The sequence below is a fragment of the Erpetoichthys calabaricus genome, chromosome 5 (genome assembly GCF_900747795.2).
Source record: "Erpetoichthys calabaricus chromosome 5, fErpCal1.3, whole genome shotgun sequence".
Lineage (NCBI taxonomy): Eukaryota > Metazoa > Chordata > Cladistia > Polypteriformes > Polypteridae > Erpetoichthys > Erpetoichthys calabaricus.
This window is the reverse complement of record NC_041398.2, coordinates 170458170-170477163: the sequence shown is the minus strand read 5'-3', so window position 1 is coordinate 170477163 and position 18994 is coordinate 170458170. Positions and strand designations below refer to the sequence as shown.

The following is an 18994-nucleotide window of genomic DNA, read 5'->3' as shown; positions in this document are numbered from 1 at the left end:
ATGTGGTGAGGTTTGTGAGGCACTGACTCCTTCAGAATCAGATTTACAAATACATGAATCCATATCTTATTCACTATTTGATTGGCAGAATGCACATTGACTACTGATTATGTTTAATATCTCATCAGCATTTTTACACACATATTTGGCTAAGAAAGAACTTTACATTTATAGCAGCGAGACAGCGCATTTGCTCTGCACCCTCCATAAGTTCTAAATTTGGCGTTGCAATTTCACAATTTATACTTCTTCAATACAAATGAAATAGAGTGGTGTACAAAACGGATTTCAATTTTAACCTTAATTGAAATATTTAGATGTTTTTAATAAGATTTAAATTCTTATGCTTTAATCAATTTTAATACAGACTGTTCAACAAAAGGATAACAAGAAAAGCAAACGAATATTTTAAGGTCAAAATTTAGTCTTTAAATATTGGATTTTTTTTTTCTTAGTCTGGTCCCATTTTTTATAAAATTGAAAACCGTTTAATCGTTTATGGTCTTACCTTTATTTGTAAATGAAATTCATGCGCCTATCCTTCTCCACGAAAATCTCTGTCACTTTCTTGTAAAAGTCCTCCTTGTTATCCTTTAGTTTTAAAAGTCTTAATCTTCCATTTTGAAGTTGGAAGAAAAAATAAAAATAAACAGCCCACTGTAGTGCGCTTGACTTTCTGATATTGTGTAGAACAGCAGCAGCAACGAGCACCTGTTGGGTTCACATCCACCCCTTCCAGAGCGGCACAGTATTGTCTACCTCGCCTTGTGCATTTTCACCGCGGTTTTATGTCCAATCAGCAAGACCTGATACAGTCAAAGTAAAAATTATGTGAACCCTTTGGAATTATCTTCATCTAAGTCACAGGTACTGATATACATAATGAGCTTAAGCCAATGACACACAAAAAATTCTACTCTTTCATGTCTTTATTTTACAAACACATTCAACGTTCACAGTGGCAGTGGAAAAAGTAAGTGAACCTTGGGATTTAATAACTGGTTGACCCTCCTTTGGCAGCAATGACCTCAACCAGGCGTTTCCTGTAAACTGCAGATCAGACCTGCACATCGTGCAGGGGGGAAATTTTAGCCCATTCTTCCCGGCAGAACTGCCTTAACTCTTCCATATTTGTTGGTTGTCTTCTGTGTATGGCTCTCTTCAAGTCATTCCACAGCATCTCAATAGGATTGAGATCTGGTCTCTGACTAGGCCACTCCAAAAGGCGGAGTTTGTTCTTCTGAAGCCACTGTGCGGTGGATTTGCTGCTATGTTTGGGGTCATTGTACTGTTGCATCACCCAGCCTCTTCTGAGCTTAATTTGACAGACAGATACCCTCACATTATCCTGGAGAATTTGTTGATAAACTTGTGAATTCATTTTCCCCTCAGTGATGGCAAGCTGTCCAGGCCCTGATGCAGCAAAGCAGGCCCAAATCATGATGTTCCCTCCACCATACTTTACTGTAGGGATGATGTTTTGATGTTGATATGCAGTGCCCTTTTAACGCCAAATGAAGTTCTGCTTGTTCCTCCTAAACAGTTCAATTTTTTAGTTTCATCACTACACAAAATATTTTCCCAGTACCGTTGTGGAGTGTCCAAGTGATCTTTTGCAAACTTCAGGCGTTCAGTAATGTTCTTTTTTGATAGCAGTGGCTTCCTTCTTGGTGTCCTGCCATGGAGTCCTTTCTTGTTCAATGTTTTGCATATAGTTGACTCATGAACAGAGATGTTAGCCAGTTCTAATGACTTCTTCAAGTCCTTTGCTGTCACTCTAGGGTTCTTCTTTACCTCATTGCTGACTTTGCGTTGTGCTCTTGGGGTCATCTTGGCAGGGCGTCCACTTCTAGGCAGAAGACACAATACCAAATTTTCTCCATTTATAGACAACTTGCCTAACAGTAGACTGATGAATATCTAAAATCTTTGAGATGACTTTGTAACCCTTTCCAGCCTTATGTAGATTAACAATACTTGATCGTAGCTCCTCAGACAGCTATTCTGTGCGAAGCATGATTCCTATCTGGATATGATTCTTGTCAAAAGCTCAAACTCATAGTGTGTTTTATCAATCAAAGTAATTCTAGGCCACACCTCTGAACTTGTTTCATTAAATGGATTCCAGGTGTGCTAAATTCTGACTGCAATGAGCTTTTTAAAAAGTCATTAGCTTAGAGTTCACTTACCTTTTCTAACCATCAGTTTCACAGTTTGAATGATTTATTCAATATGGTCAAAAATTCTCTGAAAATCTGTGTATCTTTAGTTATAGGAGACTGTGTTTGTTCATTATTGTGACTGACATTAAGATACGACGATGTTTTATATGGGAATTAGACATAAATATAGATAATTCCTAGGGGTTCACGTACTTTTTACTTTGACAGTATGTCACACAAATTCATTAAAGATTAGTCAGACTGTGGAAAGTCTGGGTGTATAATAAACGTGTCTGTAGACAGTATATTGGCGACACACAGACAGGCAGCAACAGACACGCAACAAATGCAAGCATCTGGGCTGAGGCTCTGCTCGTCGCTACTGCACCTCGCGTTTCTCCCTTGTATTTGATCAGGAAATGCACAAATTCAGCGATTTTGACGGTAAAAAAAGATAAAAATTACTGGAATCAACCAATGGACAAATTTATCTTATGTTCTCATTATTAGTTTTTTTCTTTTTCTTTTCATGCCTCCCCGATCGCATGTCCCTGTACTGAAGTGCAGCCATGGTGCCAGAGAAGTGCTGGACTTCCACTTAGTACTGATCCAGTTGGTCCTGCACTGAAACTCCGAGACTCTTTTCTTCTTCTCACACACTGCATTTGCTTGCATTATCATCTGTGTTGTAATTAAAGTATTTCCATGCGTAACTTTCTTGCTTTCTACCTCCAAACACCCGTGTAAAACTCGCCATCGGCAAACACAAGTGCTTACTGCTTCAACACGACAAACCAAATGTGCCCAACAAACAAACAACGGTCCTTTACGGAAGTTGTGCCACGTGACTATAGTAAGCCCAAGGTACAAGATCATCGCATAGTGAAGAGCACAACATAACTGAACGCTCAGGGTGACTGAACCGGATTGAACGAAAATACTACTGCTGTTTTTTCATTTTTACTCAATTTTCGTTCTCGTTTTAGTTCGTTCACATATCACTAATTTTTATTTAGTTTTAGTTTCTGTTTGCCTTAATTTCAGTTCTTGGTTCTTGTAAAACGAAAAACAATATTTTAGTTCTCGTTTTCGTTATGAAAATATCACTGGTAGCAGCAAGGTGCTGCTAATCAAATGCACCTGATAAATTAATCATCAGCAAGTATAACCACCTCAATAAAAGCACAAGTTTTGGCAGTTTGCTGGTCTGGAGCATTCAGGTGTGTGATAACACAACGGCAAGGAGGAAAGACATCAGCAATGATTTTAGAGCAACTGTTGCTGCCCATCAATCTGCGAAGGGTTATAAAGCCACTTCCAAACAATTTGAATTCCATCATTTTACAGTGACAAAAAAATCATCTCAAGGAAAAACATCCATCTTCCCAAAAGTGGACATCCCAGCAAATTCACCCTAAGGTCAGACCATGCAATGCTCAGAGAAGTTGCAAAAAACCCAAAAGCTACATCTCAGACTCTAGAGGCCTCAGTTAGCATGTTAAAGTTTTTGACAGTACAATCAGAAAAAGCGAACATGTATAACTTGTTTGTAAGGGTTTCCAGGAAAAAGCCTCTTTTCTCTTAAAAGAACATGGCAGCACAGCTTAGGTTTGCAAAATTGCATTTGAACAAACCACAAGACTTCAGAAACAATGTCCTTTGGACAGATGACACCAAAATGAAGATGTTTGGTCATAATGCTTGGAACCATGTTTGGCAAAAAAAAAAAAAAAAAAACAAACACAGCATATCATCACAAATACCTCATAACAACTGTCAAGAACGGTGGTGGAGGGGTGATGATTTGGGCTTGTTTTGTAGCCACAGGACCTGGGCAACTTACAGTCATCGAGTCAACCATGAACTCCTCTTTATCAAAAAGTCAAATGTGAGGCCAAGTGTCTGACAGCTACAGTTAGGCCAAAATTAGGTCATGTAACAGGACAATGGTCCCAAGCATTCCAGCAAATCTGCAAAGGGATGGCTGAAAAAGAAAATAATCAAGTTGTTGTAATGGCCCAGTCAAAGTCTAGACCTCAACCCGATTGAAATGTTGTAGCAGAACTTGAAAGGTGTGCATAAATGAATACCGACAAACCTCAAAGAACTGAAGCCACATTGTAAAGAAGAGTGGGCCAAAATAACTCCACAATAATGTGAGAGGCTAAAGGTGGTTCTACAATCTATTGAATCATGGGGTGCAGTTAGTTTTTCACACATGGCTTCTCCACTCTGGCTTAATTTTTGTTAAATAACAACACGGTCAAACCTGTTGTGTGTTTTTTTACAACTGAGGTTAGATTTAAATAATTTTAGAACCTGGTAAGGACCAGATGTTTTTTTTTTAATTATGTCCTAGTCTGTAAAACCATAAAACTCTTAAGAGAATGTACTTTTTTTCGCATTACTGTATGTATCCCTGCTAAGAGAGGGCAGTACTGCCAAAAATGTACAACATAATTTACTATGTAATTAAAAGAGATCATAGTTATAGTATATGTCATGGTATAATCCAGGTGTCATCAACCTACGGCATGCATGCCAAGCATGGCAGGCGGAACGATTTTCAATGGCACCCTGACTGAATTTAAACATAGTAAAAATTATATTTTAATTACAGAGCATGCGTTCGAGCCCTCACCTACGTTTTATGCATGCGACTCACATGTAAATGGAAACCATGTGTTCAGTGCAGGCTGTGCAATGTTAAAACCAATCTCTTGTTATTATATTTTAATTATAGCGCATGCATTCGCACTCCGCGTCCCCACCTACGTTTTGAGCATGCAACTTAAATGTAAAGGGAAATCATATGTTCAGTGCAGGCTGTGGTACGTTAAAACAAGCCTATTGTTATTATTAAGTAATATACTGCCCTAACATGACTGATAAAAGACCAAAACTTGATATTCGCTCTTTTCAAGTCTCTTGGACGAATGAATATGGATTTGTACAACAAAAGGATTGTGCAGTATGTGCGTTATGCTGTGAAAGTGTTGTGCGTTGTACGTCAAGTGTACAAAGGCATTATCAAACTAAACATCAGTCTACGTTTAAAAAATCTGATGTGAAAAGTAAAGCTATAAAAAGGGCTGTTTCTGGCTTTAAGAAACTACTTATTTTAGTCAAATAATTGGAACCAAAAATAAAGCCACCGAATGTAGTTTATACAATTGCTTCGCAATAACTGATTAATAGCTCTGATTAATAATAAAGAATGATTAATCATATTAGAATTCTTGATAACTTTTTCTTATTCAAACGATGTATTTTGTATTGAAGAAACTCCTAATTTATAATTTGTAATATAATTTTTAATAACTGTGTTGAGAATTAAAATTGACAAAACTTTCTTTTCACATATGGTCCCATGTATTTTAAAATATTGAACAACCAATAATATAAGATCCGGTTATAATGGGATTCAAAAGTATATACGTTTGAAGCCTATTATAACTGGACCAATTTGATACTATATATAACAAAATTGATAGAGTTATGTCGGCACGCGGAATAACACTAACATCGGTTCGACACAACACCACTGAAAGGTTGCCAACCCCTCGTATAATCTATATACTATTGACCAAATTCAGTTTAGGCTTTTTTGTTGGTCCAGTTTAATAGGTTAACAGTGGGTAGTTCTATTGTGATGTTTCTTTTCATAAGGACCATTTTAATCATTTAAACTAAAGTAACAATAATAGTACATTTTATTTATATGGCATCATTTCCAAGTTCAAAGCACTTCATGGAATTTAAGAATGAACAACATGGAAAAACCAGAAAAGAGATCTAGAACAAAGTAATATCAACATAAACCATTAAATAAAGATAAATATTGGAAACACAAAGCTTTGAATTAAAATAAGAGAAACCTCAAATAAAACAAATACTACAAGAAAACCCTGAACAAATAATTTGTGATACAAATGCAAATTATTCAGAGAGCATGAACAGAGAAGTAAACTGAAAGAAAGGGTGGGTATGTCATGGTAAGTTAAATGCCTTCCTGAACAAATTAGTTTCAAGTTGTTTTGTAAAAGATTGATTTCAGTCAGTTGATCAGTACTAAAATTTTGACTTGGGTATTGATACCAGCTTTCCGACCTCAGTACTGGTACCAAAAAGATTCTGAAGCAAATAATGGATAACTTCAAATGTTTTGTTATATTGGGCAAATAAAATAAGAACTAAACAAGAAATAAACAAACATATATCACACATGCCTTTTAAATAGTGCCAATATCACAACAAAAGACTCAATCAGTGATGGGTAAATTGACACAAAAAACAAATGTTTCAGCACGTTCTTTTCTAAACTTTACAGTAATTTAGTTTTTGAGCTGCTTTACACAATGCATTGCACACTTGTCTTTTTTTTTTGCTGTGAACCTCCTGTAAATAGACAGCAGCAAGTAGGCTTTACCTGAGAGGAAGAGAGAAGCCCAGACTGTTAAGAATTTTATATTAAAGAAAGTGGAGTAGCAAGCTGAAAGAAAAAGGAACTGGAAGAGTCATCCTGTGCAATTTGAATTAAAGTAGTTTTTCTTGCCATTTTTCTGACCTTGTTATTTTTTGCTTTAATTAAAATGGACAAAGCTCATCTAATTTTGGATGGTGAGTGATCTTATGTTTAGTACAGCAGCTCACAATTTCAAACAGAGAAAGAAAATATGAAGAATTTAAAATTGCTGTTTAGTAAACAAGATGCTTGTCAGCTTAAAAGCTAAATTTTACTTGCAAATGTAAGCATTTAACCTTGTATCATTCTTGATAAACATCTTGAGAACATTTGATATGCCTCTTTTTAAAGAGTTAGTACTGCGTTTTTAAATGTATAATACAGAATAAACTTTGATAAGAAACAAGTTGCGATAGCTAGTTTTGCAGACTAAACATAACAGAGATAATTTAACATATTTTAACTGTGCCAAGCAAAAGACGCATTTATTAAACAATAAATGATACATAAAACACCTGAACACCTACTCTCCCCACTGTCCCCCTTCTACTGCTATCTGATTACCCACCTCTTCACACTGTCATCCTGTCTCTCTCTATTTTACTCTTCCTTGATTCAGAAAGAACAAGCCACAACTCCTACACAGAGGTAAAGATCTCTCCACCTGTTGACCTGAATGTTCTCCAGGCTTGTGGAATGCACAGGTTCCCATCCTGTTCCCTTCTAATGGGTTACTGACACACAATTATTTGGCCCCAAAAATCTGAAGAGCAGTGGACCACAATATAATACTGGTTTAAAATGAATCGGTGATACATTTTGAGTGCTTTTCAAAATATCCATGTTATAATATTCAGTGCAGTGTCCACTCAGATGGTCATCTGAAAGTATGTCACTTAAAACTGCCAGCCTCGAACATTGAGCATTACTGGTGAGCCTTTGTAATTTCATCACAGACTCTTTATGAGCAGAAATGGTGCTCAGTCAGATTTAAACTAACGATTTCTTCATTAACATCAACATTTTGATAAGCACTTCTCTGTCTAAGCATTTCCAACATGTTGTCAATTTGTCTCAAAAAAGCATAAATAACTGATTTCTGCTTAAATTATGCCAACTTTCAACTGCCTCTGCGTGTTTGCTAGATAGAATGCAAAGCTTTGTTTAACCCGTATAAACTCCACCTCAGCGAGCTCAGCGTGTTTCGCACGGTTGATTATTGGTGTCACACAACGCGCTTATGCTATGGAAATGTCAAGTGAAGAAATGCTTTGATAGTGCAGATTGCAAAATGGAGAAAGAGAGAAAATAGTAATGGGCGAAGAAACGGCCAGAGAAAATGCCAGAAAATGTTAAGTTTGGGATCATTTCAAGCTGAAGAAAAAAAAAACGAAAATTCCATCCAGTATGTCTATTGTAAAAATCGAACTAGCCTACCACAATAGCACAATGTCAATGCTTCAGCATCTCATCAGGAAGCATCCAGTCTACGCATCCAATCCACAGAACGGCCCTGACACAAGGTAACGTTAACACAATATGATTGCTTGTTGTGATGAAGGCTATTTATATATTAAAAAAAAAAAAAAAAAAACACACACAAAGGCTAGTAAAGAATGTGCGTTAACTATAGCTATATGTAATGGCTAGTTAAGAATGTAAATCAATATGATGGCCAGTTATCTAAGTTACTTAAGATTTGTTCAAAAAAATAACCACATAAAATAAAATAGTCAATCTGAGAAAGTCTGAGCTTATTTCATGTTACTAACACACCTCTACTTCACAGTGATTCAAAAAAAACGTGTACTACAGAAAACAATCTCAGGTGGTGTAAATAGCAATTGGAGCACAAAATGCACCAATCCAATACAGCAGGTATATTCAGTTCTGTTTGTTTGCAGTGAGTTGAGTCAGTTGGTGTAGGGCAACCCTTCAACATAGTAAATACTGTAAATATACATTAGCCAGAATTATGTTCTCACAGTATGATATTTAGGGCAAGCAATAAGCACCAATATTTACTTCACTCGTTGTATGTTCAGTTAAGCAAGCAGCTGAGTTCACAGAAAACATTTTGAACATGATTATCACAGACATGCAACCTTTGTCCATGGTGGAGGATGAAGGCTTTCAGAATATGATTTCCACATTCAATGCCAGGTACATGCTGCCTTCAAGAACCCAATTCATTAAAATGATGGAGAAAAAGTATGAAGAAACCAAAGGCAAGTGGAAGAACACCCTTAAGGAGACTGACAGCACTGCACTCACAACTGACATTTGGTCGAGAGTTGCTACAGAGACGTATCTGGGGGTGACGTGTCACTTTCTTGGGGAGGATTGGGAAATGTGTGTTGATCGCTGCTGGGTCAAGCTTGTTATATAGCACAAGCAACCGCCCACCTGTGTGATCCTGCTCGCACTGAATAAGCTCACGTCTTCTGGTGCATGATGTCAACGCAACACCAGGAAAAAAAGAAACAAATATATGTGACATTTTGAAGAAATCATTTTATGACCTGAACAGTACCAATCAGAAAACATTATCACACTAATGCAATATTATTTGAAACAGCATCAGATCGGGTGTAAATTTATGCTGGCACTGGTAGTTAGGGTCAGATTGAGGACTTGGGGGGGAAGAGCGTGATCGTGACTGAGAGAATAAAACTGAAAAAAGCAAACTTTTACAAGTACCATAAATTTACACCCAATACATATATTTGTCTCTTTTTTTCTCTGTGCTGTGTTGACATCATGCACCAACAGGCGTAAGCATTATTCAGTGCGAACAGGAACACGCACGTGGCCGGTTGCTTGTGCTATAACAAGCTTGACCCGGTGGTGATCAACGCACATGTACTGTGCAAGGCATGTATGGGCTCCACTGAGAAAAGAAGAATGTTCATGGCTCACCTTGCAGAGGAACTTCGTCGTCACTTCTTACAAGAAAAGGCGATGGAAAAAGAAAAGGAAGATGCAACATTGACAAGTTTCTGTTCTAAGACTGCTGCTTCCCACAGGAAAGCAAACTGAGTCAGTGTCAGGTGCCCCTTCAATGTAATAGGAACCACAGCATAGAGAGAAGTGTGTACATTGCAACAGGAACATGTCGTAAATGTAGGAAGGACAGTCACTGGGTGGTGACTGGGCAAGATCAGGAAAAAGAAAAAAAAAAAAAAAAACATGCGGTCACCGATAACAACCACAAGATGGTATGTAAATGAATAATGTTGCATCCGTGCCACAATTTTTTCATAATGTACTATACAGGTCATAAAATGAATAATTCCAAATATCATATATACCTATGTCTCAGTTTTTTTTTGTCAGTGCAGCTTTGACATCATGGACCATAAGGTGCACACTAATTCAGTGTAAGCAGAAACACTCAATAAAACTCGCCAGCATTTGTGTGTCAGCTTTTATGCATCCAGATCAGAGAACTTCCAGTTCCATTGTCTCAAAACACCACTCACATCTACAGTTATTCCCAGTTTCAAATAAAAACTTTGGCGGTATGTATCGTGACTGAGGGAATAAAAGTGAAAAAAAAAGCAGTAAATTTTACAAGTACTATGAATTTACAACGGCTGTTACAGATGCAAACCAAATGTATGTGTTTATTGTATAATATTAACGATAAGGGCATTTCACTTCTCAAAACGTTAAATATACAAGGCAGTCAGGATCGAACCAGGATGCTCTTGATTACAAGTCAGCAATTCTTACTGCTGTGCCACGGAAACTGTTGTATCATCCTTGAACCTTTTGTGAAAGTGTTTATTTGATCTTTGGACTTCAGGCTTCACACATTATATAGTTTATGCCTACATTTTGTCATTTATTACTAAAATATGAAAAACGTTTGTTTTAACGACGTGTTTACACAGATTATTGTAGAAACAGAACACGCATGAAATGCATGTGTTCCAAATAATGATCTATTATTTCCCTATACAACTCTAGGTACCTGACTCCCAGATAATCAAGGCTGGAATTGGGAGAACTTTGTGTCCATTCTGCGGCAGTGGGAGGATGGAATAGTAGGCTGCATGCTGCTTGTCTTGATCGGCACATTTACAAGACAAAAGACACTGACAAGGAGGTGCGAAGGGATTTAAGTTGGGCCAGATTTACGAGTTTTTTTTGCTAATTCTAGTGTTAAGTAATCGATTGCTGCAGCCCTAGTAGAGAGTATCCATAAACCACTCTTAAAAACAGCACTTTCATCTCGAGAAAAAATAATTTTATAATTGAAAAGGTGAGAAAGCATAGTAACTTTATTCTGTTTAATGTAATACTTAGTCTGCAGTATCTAACAAATGCTTGTGCATTCATGAAATGAATAACTTACAAACAAAAAAGTATACAGTAATCCCTCGCTATATCGCGCTTCGCCTTTCGCGGCTTCACTCCATCGCGGATTTTATATGTAAGCATATTTAAATATATATCGCGGATTTTTCGCTGCTTCGCGGGTTTCTGAGGACAATGGGTCTTTTAATTTCTGGTACATGCTTCCTCAGTTGGTTTGCCCAGTTGATTTCATACAAGGGACGCTATTGGCAGATGGCTGAGAAGCTACCCAGCTTACTTTTCTTTCTCTCTCTCTTGCGCTATCTGTGATCCTGACGTAGTGGGTGTGAGCAGGGGGGCTGTTCGCACACCTAGACGATACGGACGCTCGTCTGAAAATGCTGAAAGATTATCTTCACGTTGCTACCTTCTGTGTGCAGCTTTTAACTATGCTGCACGGTGCTTCGCATACTTAAAAGCTCAAAGGGCACGTATTGATTTTTTTATCAGGCTCTCTCTCTCTCACTCTCACTCTCTCTCTGCTCCTGACGGAGGGGGTGTGAGCTGCCGCCTTCAACAGCTTTGTGCCGCAGTGCTTCGCATACTTACAAGCCAAACAGCCCTATTGATTTTTTTGCTCCTTTGAAGAGGAAGATATGTTTGCATTCTTTTAATTGTGAGACTGAACTGTCATCTCTGTCTTGTCATTGAGCACAGTTTAAACTTTTGAAAAAGAGACAAATGTTTGTTTGCAGTGTTTGAATAACGTTCCTGTCTCTCTACAACATCATGCGTTTCTGCGCAAATCTGTGACCTAAGCATGACAATATAAAAATAACCATATAAACATATGGTTTCTACTTCGCGGATTTTCTTATTTCGCGGGTGGCTCTGGAACGCAACCCCCGCGATGGAGGAGGGATTACTGTACAGTAATCCCTCCTCCATCGCGGGGGTTGCGTTCCAGAGCCACCCGCGAAATAAGAACATCCGCGAAGTAGAAACCATATGTTTATATGGTTATTTTTATATATTTTAAGCCCTTACAAACTCTCCCACACTATTATAAACATTTCACGCACAGTTATACAGCATAAACCCTTTGTATTCTCTTAGATATTAGGTAAGATTCGTTGAAATTATGTATGTAAACACAGTTTACATACAGTAAAACCTAAATATTATTTTAAAGATATTGAGCGTCTCCGATATCATACGTTACAGCCATTACAACAGACAGGCCACCACCAATAAATACGTACAATGCAAGAAAAATTGTATACAGTAAAATGTGTGTACAGCGACACTAAACTATGTACATGTAATAAGTACTGTACGTAAATAATTAATTAATTATGGTTACTCACCAACAATGACACGATGACTTGTCCGATAACGATGAGTTTAATTTTACTGCACAACAAAGGATAGCGTTACAGCTCTTCTAAAGGAGACTCTTCAGGCGACTGTTTAGCACTGCCTTTGTTCTTCTTCCAGCACTCTTCAATCCAAATCCCTAAAGCAGATTTCATCCAGACTACTGCCTTATCACGTCCCCTTGCAACTCGTTTTGCGCCCTGATTAAAGGACACTGCGGCCGTAGATCTTATATGCTTTTCCTCCTTTTTAAATAAAAAGAATCGTGGACTCATTGATGCTGTAATTGTGTCCTACAGCGGTGTAGCTGTTTCCTTCCTTCAACATATCCAAAACTTTTACCTTTTCTGCAATCCTGAAGCATTAGCAGTAACGTGCATTAATGCTGAATGAGTGAGATGAGACTTCCTGGTTAATGCAGCACTCCGTTGCTGAGCCAATCAGCAGCACACAGTAACTTAAATGCTTGCTCCGATTGGGTAGCTTCTCAGCCATCCGCCAATAGCATCCCTTGTTTGAATTCAAATGCGTCCCTTGTTTGAATTCAAATGGGCAAATCAACTGAGGAAGCACACGTACTGTAGACCGCAGACATCCGCGAAGCAGTGAAAAATCCGCGATATATATTCACATATGCTTACATTTAAAATCCGCGATGGAGTGAAGCCGCGAAAGACGAAGCGCGATATAGCGAGGGATCACTGTACTGATGAAGCAGGTAACTTTTTTCAGCAGACAGGGCTTACTACCACTGAGAAAAAGACCTAAAATATTCAGCAACTTATTGATCATGTGATGGCTTGAATGTGCCAACAATACTCCTGTCACAAATTTTCAGGCTTAGAAAATGGACATTAAACTTTTGAAATCAAAGGACTATACTCCATTACAAACAGATTTTGTCTGATGCAGTCACAGAAAAGGTCATAACAGGAATTTTATAAAAAAATAAGATGCTCACCAAGTCACTATTAACTGATATGTACTCTGGACTCCTAACAGGTATGCTGGCGGTTGTGAAAATGTTCCCTTACTATCAGCCCAAAAACTGCAGAGTTTGAACATGCTTTTATAGCCTTAAACCCCACCTTTACTAACATAATTACCACTTAATGGTCTAAGTGCAACAAACTTCACTGTGGCTGTAGACATTGATCACTAAATGTGGATGCTACTGTAAAGGACATACTACTACACATCAGAATACCCCTGAAACTCAAACTAAATTGGGGTACGTATTAGGTCTGAAAACAAAACGAGAATACAATAATAATGCAATACTTCAGCTAAATTTTTGATAAAATATTTTTCAATACATTGGAAAAAGATCAAGTATTAGCATGATATAATCCTTTAAAAAGGATCTCTTTCCTAAAATATTCTCTTCCAAGAGGCCAATTGTGTTAAGATAGATAGATAGATACTTTATTAATCCCAATGGGAAATTCACATTCTCCAGCAGCAGCATAATGATACAATAAATAATATTAAATTAAAGAATGATAATAATGCAGGTGAAAAACAGACAATAACTTTGTATAATGTTAAATGTTAACGTTTACACCCCCTGGTGGAATTGAAGAGTTGCATAGTTTGGGGGAGGAACGATCTCCTCAATCTGTCAGTGGAGCAGGACATTGGCAGCAGTCTGTCGCTGAAGCTGCTCTTCTGTCTGGAGATGATACTATTTAGTGGATGCAGTGGATTCTCCATAATTGATAGGAGCCTGCTGAGCGCCCTTCGCTCTGCCACAGATGTTAAACTGTTAAGTTTTGTTGTATATGACTGCATAGCAGTCTTATACCACAATATAAACAATTAAACATTGCTGTAAAGATTTGCAGATAACCATCCACTTCATATATAAAGCTGGTATACTAGAAAGCGTACATGGAATACCAGGTTTGCACAACTGATAGCCCAGCAGACTACCATATGCATTTACAATTTGTCCTCCCCTGGATAGGGAACTCTCACTTTCTAACTCCTCCACAGATTTTATGCTAACAAAATATAAATGTGGCATATCATTTAAGACATCTATTTTGTGCAGGGCAAAGGCATTTTTTTCCCCCAACAGTGTTTACAGACAGATTATTTCACTTTTTATTGACTAGATCACAATTCCAGTGGGTCACAAGTTCACATATACTTTGTTAATATCTGGTGGCATTGCCTTTAAATTGTTTAACCTTGGCCAAATGTTCTGGGAAGCCTTCGACAAGCTTCTTACAGCAAGATGCTGTAATTTTGGCCCATTCCTCCAGATAAAACTAACTGGGAGAGATTCATAGGCCTCCTTGCTCACACATGTTTTTTTTAGTTCTGCCTACAAATTTTCAAATCAGACCGAGGTCAGGGCTTTGTGATGGCCATTCCAATACCATGACCTTGTTGTCCTTAAGCCATTAAGACCCACTTGCGACTGAGTTTCAACATCCTTGCAGAATTCTTGAGATGTTGCTGCAGTATATTTACATCATTTTGTGAAGTGCACCAGTCCCTCTTGCAGCAAAGAACCCCCACAACATGATGCTCCCACCTCATTACTTGACTGTTGGGATGGTGCTCTTTGGGTTGCAAGTCCCACCCTTTTTTCTCCAAACATAACAACGGTTAAACTGCCAAACAGTTCGATCTTGGATTCATCAGACCAGAGAAATTTTTTCCAGAAGGTAAGATCTTGTCCCCAAGTGCCATTGCAAACTGCAGTCTGGCTTTTTAATGGTGGCGTTGGAGCAATGGCTTCTTCCTTGTTGAGCAGCCTTTCAGGTTATGCTGATACAGGACTTGTTTCACTGTGGATATAGATACTTGTCTGCCTGTTTCCTCCAGCTTCACAAGGTTGGTTGCTGTCGTTCTGGGATTGATTAGCACTTTTTGTGCCAAAGTGCGTTCTTCTCTAGGAGACAAAATGTGTCTCATTCTTGAGTGAAATAGTTGTGGGGTTCCATAGTGTTACTCTTGCATATTATTGTTTGCAGAGATGAATGTGGCCCCTTCAGGCATTTGAAATTGTTGCCATGGATAAACCAGATTTGTGGAAGTCTACGATTTTTTTTTTCTAAGGTCTTGGCTGATTTCTTTTTAATTTTCCCATTATGTCAAGCAAAGAGGCAGCAAGTTTGATGGTAGACCTTATCATACATCCACATGTTGACTACAATTAGGCTAATTGGATATCAGAAGCTAATTGTCCAGGTTTGACACAATTTCCTGGAATTTTCCAAGCTGTTCCAAAGGCACAGTTAAAGTGTATGTAAACCACTGGATTGATATAGTCAATACAAAGTGATATTATCTATGAACATTGTTGGAAAAAATTTTGCCCTGCACAAAGTAGATGTCTTAAACGATATACCAAATTTGTTAGTAAAAAAAAAAAAAAAAGCTGTGTTATAAAAAGTGAGTTTTATAGAATGTGTACATAAGTTTCTAACATCAACTTTATATTTGTAGAATTAAGCAAAAATATTTGGCAAGGTTTAAGAAATACATCACACTGCACAGGCACTTTTACTAAGTTGTTTAAACAGACACTAATAAATCCATTTCAAGATGCTTACTCTTGATCAGTCTCAACTAGAATTTTACAAACCAGTCTCTCTTCACTTTTCTATCCAAAACCCTGGAACATGCGGTCTCTAACCATGTCACTTCCTTTTTTCTTTTCTGCCAAACAAATGGATTGATCCTAATCAGTAATGCTTCAAGAAAGGCCATTCCACAGAGATGCCTCTACTTACAACTGTCAATATATCATGGCTAGCTAGAGCTACCAACACATCATCTGTCCTTGTCCTGCTGGATTTCATCTCTACCTTTAACAGAGTCAACCACCAGATTCACTTTACCACCCTCTCTGCCTGCCCTCAAGTTGTTTTGGGTCTGACTTCTTATGGCAGATCCTACTGTGTGTCCCAGGATGGACAGATGTCAAGGGTGCACTAGGCAAACACAGGGGTGCCCAAAGGATTGGTGCCAAGCCCTTTCCAATATTCTGTATTACCTCCTCACTAGACCCTGTTATTGTGTTTCATGTTTTTTCTTATTAGTGTTATGCCAATGACACTCAGCTGCACCTGTCATTCCCCTCAGATGGCCACACGGTATCACCTAGAATCTCTGTATGTCTCACCAATATTGCAACCTAAATGTAGAAACATCATTTCCTGCTCAACCTGGCAATGTGGGGGATCTCTTATTATCCTAATTGTTGCATTTATTCAGCAATCCATCTCTGTTCTGCTTGGCACACTACCTCTAACATTCACCAAGTCAGTACGCAACACTGGGATGGTGATCTATAACCAGTGGTCTTTCAGGGCCCATGCTGCTCTGGTTTCTGGTTCTCGCAGATTCACTCTATACAATATCCACAAGAATATACCATATCTAACAGAGTACATAGAACAACTCCTGGCCCAGGCTTAAGTCTTATCCTGGTACTCCTGCAATAGTCTGCACATGACATGTCACCAAGCTGCTGCAGATGATTCAAAAATGCAACAACATGTCTGGTGTTCAGCAAGCTGAGGGAGGCACATGTCACTCCTCTTCTCAGATAACTACATTGAAACTGTAGCGACAAGTTAAAATCCTTTATCCTTGCCTTCCTTATAGTCAATGGATCAGCACTTGTATATAGATACACTTGTGAGGTCCTGTGCTTCTTCTTGACCACTATATCAAGTCTGCTGCTGAACAGCATCTGGTGATGCCATCTCTGCATTTTCTCCAAAGGACCACATTGTATCAGCTAGAATCTCCATTTCTAATTGAATACTGCATGATGCCATGTGGCATCAAATGTCAATCCAGGTTCTTCTACATGAAGCACCTGGCTGGTTGAAAGAGCTGCCCGCCTCCATTTATAATTCTTACAATGTGTATAAGAAGCTTTTCAAGACTCTTTTGTTTGGTGAAATCCTGTTAAACTAAAATTAGCTATAAGGTCTTTGTAAATAAGTAAATGCAACTACTAGATTGTATTGTGTTCTAAGGTTTTCACTTGTGATGATCAATTTTGATCAACCCTGTCTTGCAACACTTATTCCCAAACAGTCCTCCAGACTGAAGTTTACTAGATTATGCTGGCATCTTTTTTAAGCCACTTTAGAAGAAGCATCTGCTAAGTAAATAAATGTAAATATAAATGTAAGAAAAACAATATTGCATATCTGCCAAAAACTGGGAGAGCACTGAATGGGCTGGACAATCTTTGGAGATAATATAGTTTAATTGCAGTGTTTTCACAGACAGTAATCAGTTTTTCATATGTATTATATGTTTAAACAATATTGTTTACTTCCCATATATTCCAATTTCTGTTAAATAGTAAACACACAGAACCAGAAAAATATATCTAATTAGATGTACTTTGAGGAAAGCAACATACAGATAACAAGCAATAATAAAATCCTGCACATAACAGCAAAAAGTATAAATTACTCGCTCTCTCTTATACTTATCAAAAATCCAAGAAATGTACTTGTCTTTCAAGAATTCGCCATTAGACAAATTATTTAGGTTAATAACTAGGTTGTGACTCACAAATAAGCATTACAAATGGCCCATTTAGCTAACGAAAGTCTAACCAACACAATACCATATTTAGTATTTGTCCGTCACAAACACGTGACACTTTTCGTAATGTGTTTAAAATTACTTATTCGATCTAATCCCCAGTGGTTTGAACAAATTCATACATACCCTTTTTCCTAGAAAATTACAGTATACAAATGTGAAAATATTACTTAGATGAACCATTTTAAAACCCAAGTGCACTTGACTGGTATTTTCCTGCTTACCTGGAGGTGACAGGAGAAGATTCATCCTCTTGTTTATTTTCATTTTCATCTAGAACAACAGGACAGAATAACAAGATTAAATAACCCCCATACTACAATTAATTCTTTAATAATAGAGGCTAAGTATGTACTGCAATCCAGTGAATTTCCTAATCTAAAATGTTTTTAAAATGAATAGCTGGAAATCAGTTATCAAAGAGACACAACTTTTCACGTTAACGGTGAGCAGGCCCTGGCCCCTTGCCAAAGCTAGTTTAAAGTGAGGTAAAAGTAAGCAGGAAATGAAAGTATCAGAGGAGAATGTGGGATATAGAAATGAACAGATCCCACCGGTTATTAATGAGTTTCCTTACCCCCATAAAGCCATTCTTCTTCTTCGTCACCGGCTGTAACCGTATCATCCGTCACCATCGCTTTATCCTCCTCTTCAGCAGACATTTTTTAAATTTTTCAAAACCTCACAGTTCTCTCGGAGTATAACGTTTCCTTCCAGACGTGTTAATTTTATTGTAATATGTCACTTCGAGAAGAAAACGTATATAGCAACGACAAACTACGGCACGAAAACATAAGACATTACGAAGTATGAAAAAACTGGAAGAGACCAACACGTTTCCATACAATCTTCCCTTTCACCCATGAACCCGCAAAAACGAACGGAAACCATCCGCAGTTTACCCGGAACTGATCGTGGGTTGGTTGAAACTGGTCAGGTGTGAACTTAAAATCAAAGACGCGAAAGCCTTCATTTAAAATCGTGAGGAGCAATTCGGTTTATTTTACCGAGTCGATTCTTTGGAACTACCCGTTTAAGGAGGCAGACTAGATTGTCATAGACTAAAAGCGGGCCACAACTCAGAAATCAAGCGAGCGTAGCA

General features: G+C 37.9%; 1 protein-coding gene across 2 annotated transcripts in view; it reads right to left on the bottom strand.

The window, feature by feature from the left end:
- fip1l1a (FIP1 like 1a (S. cerevisiae)) overlaps nt 1-18771 on the bottom strand; it is a 118771-nt gene extending 100000 nt beyond the window's left edge. For both annotated transcript variants that reach the window (XM_028802225.2, XM_028802226.2), the window contains exons 1-2: nt 18470-18771; nt 18117-18165 (exon numbers count right to left, since the gene is read on the bottom strand). In XM_028802225.2, coding sequence (XP_028658058.1) covers nt 18117-18165; nt 18470-18554 — 134 coding nt within the window. In that variant the 5' untranslated portion in view covers nt 18555-18771. The remainder of the gene's footprint in view (nt 1-18116; nt 18166-18469) is intronic.
- Nucleotides 18772-18994: the final 223 nt, after the last annotated feature.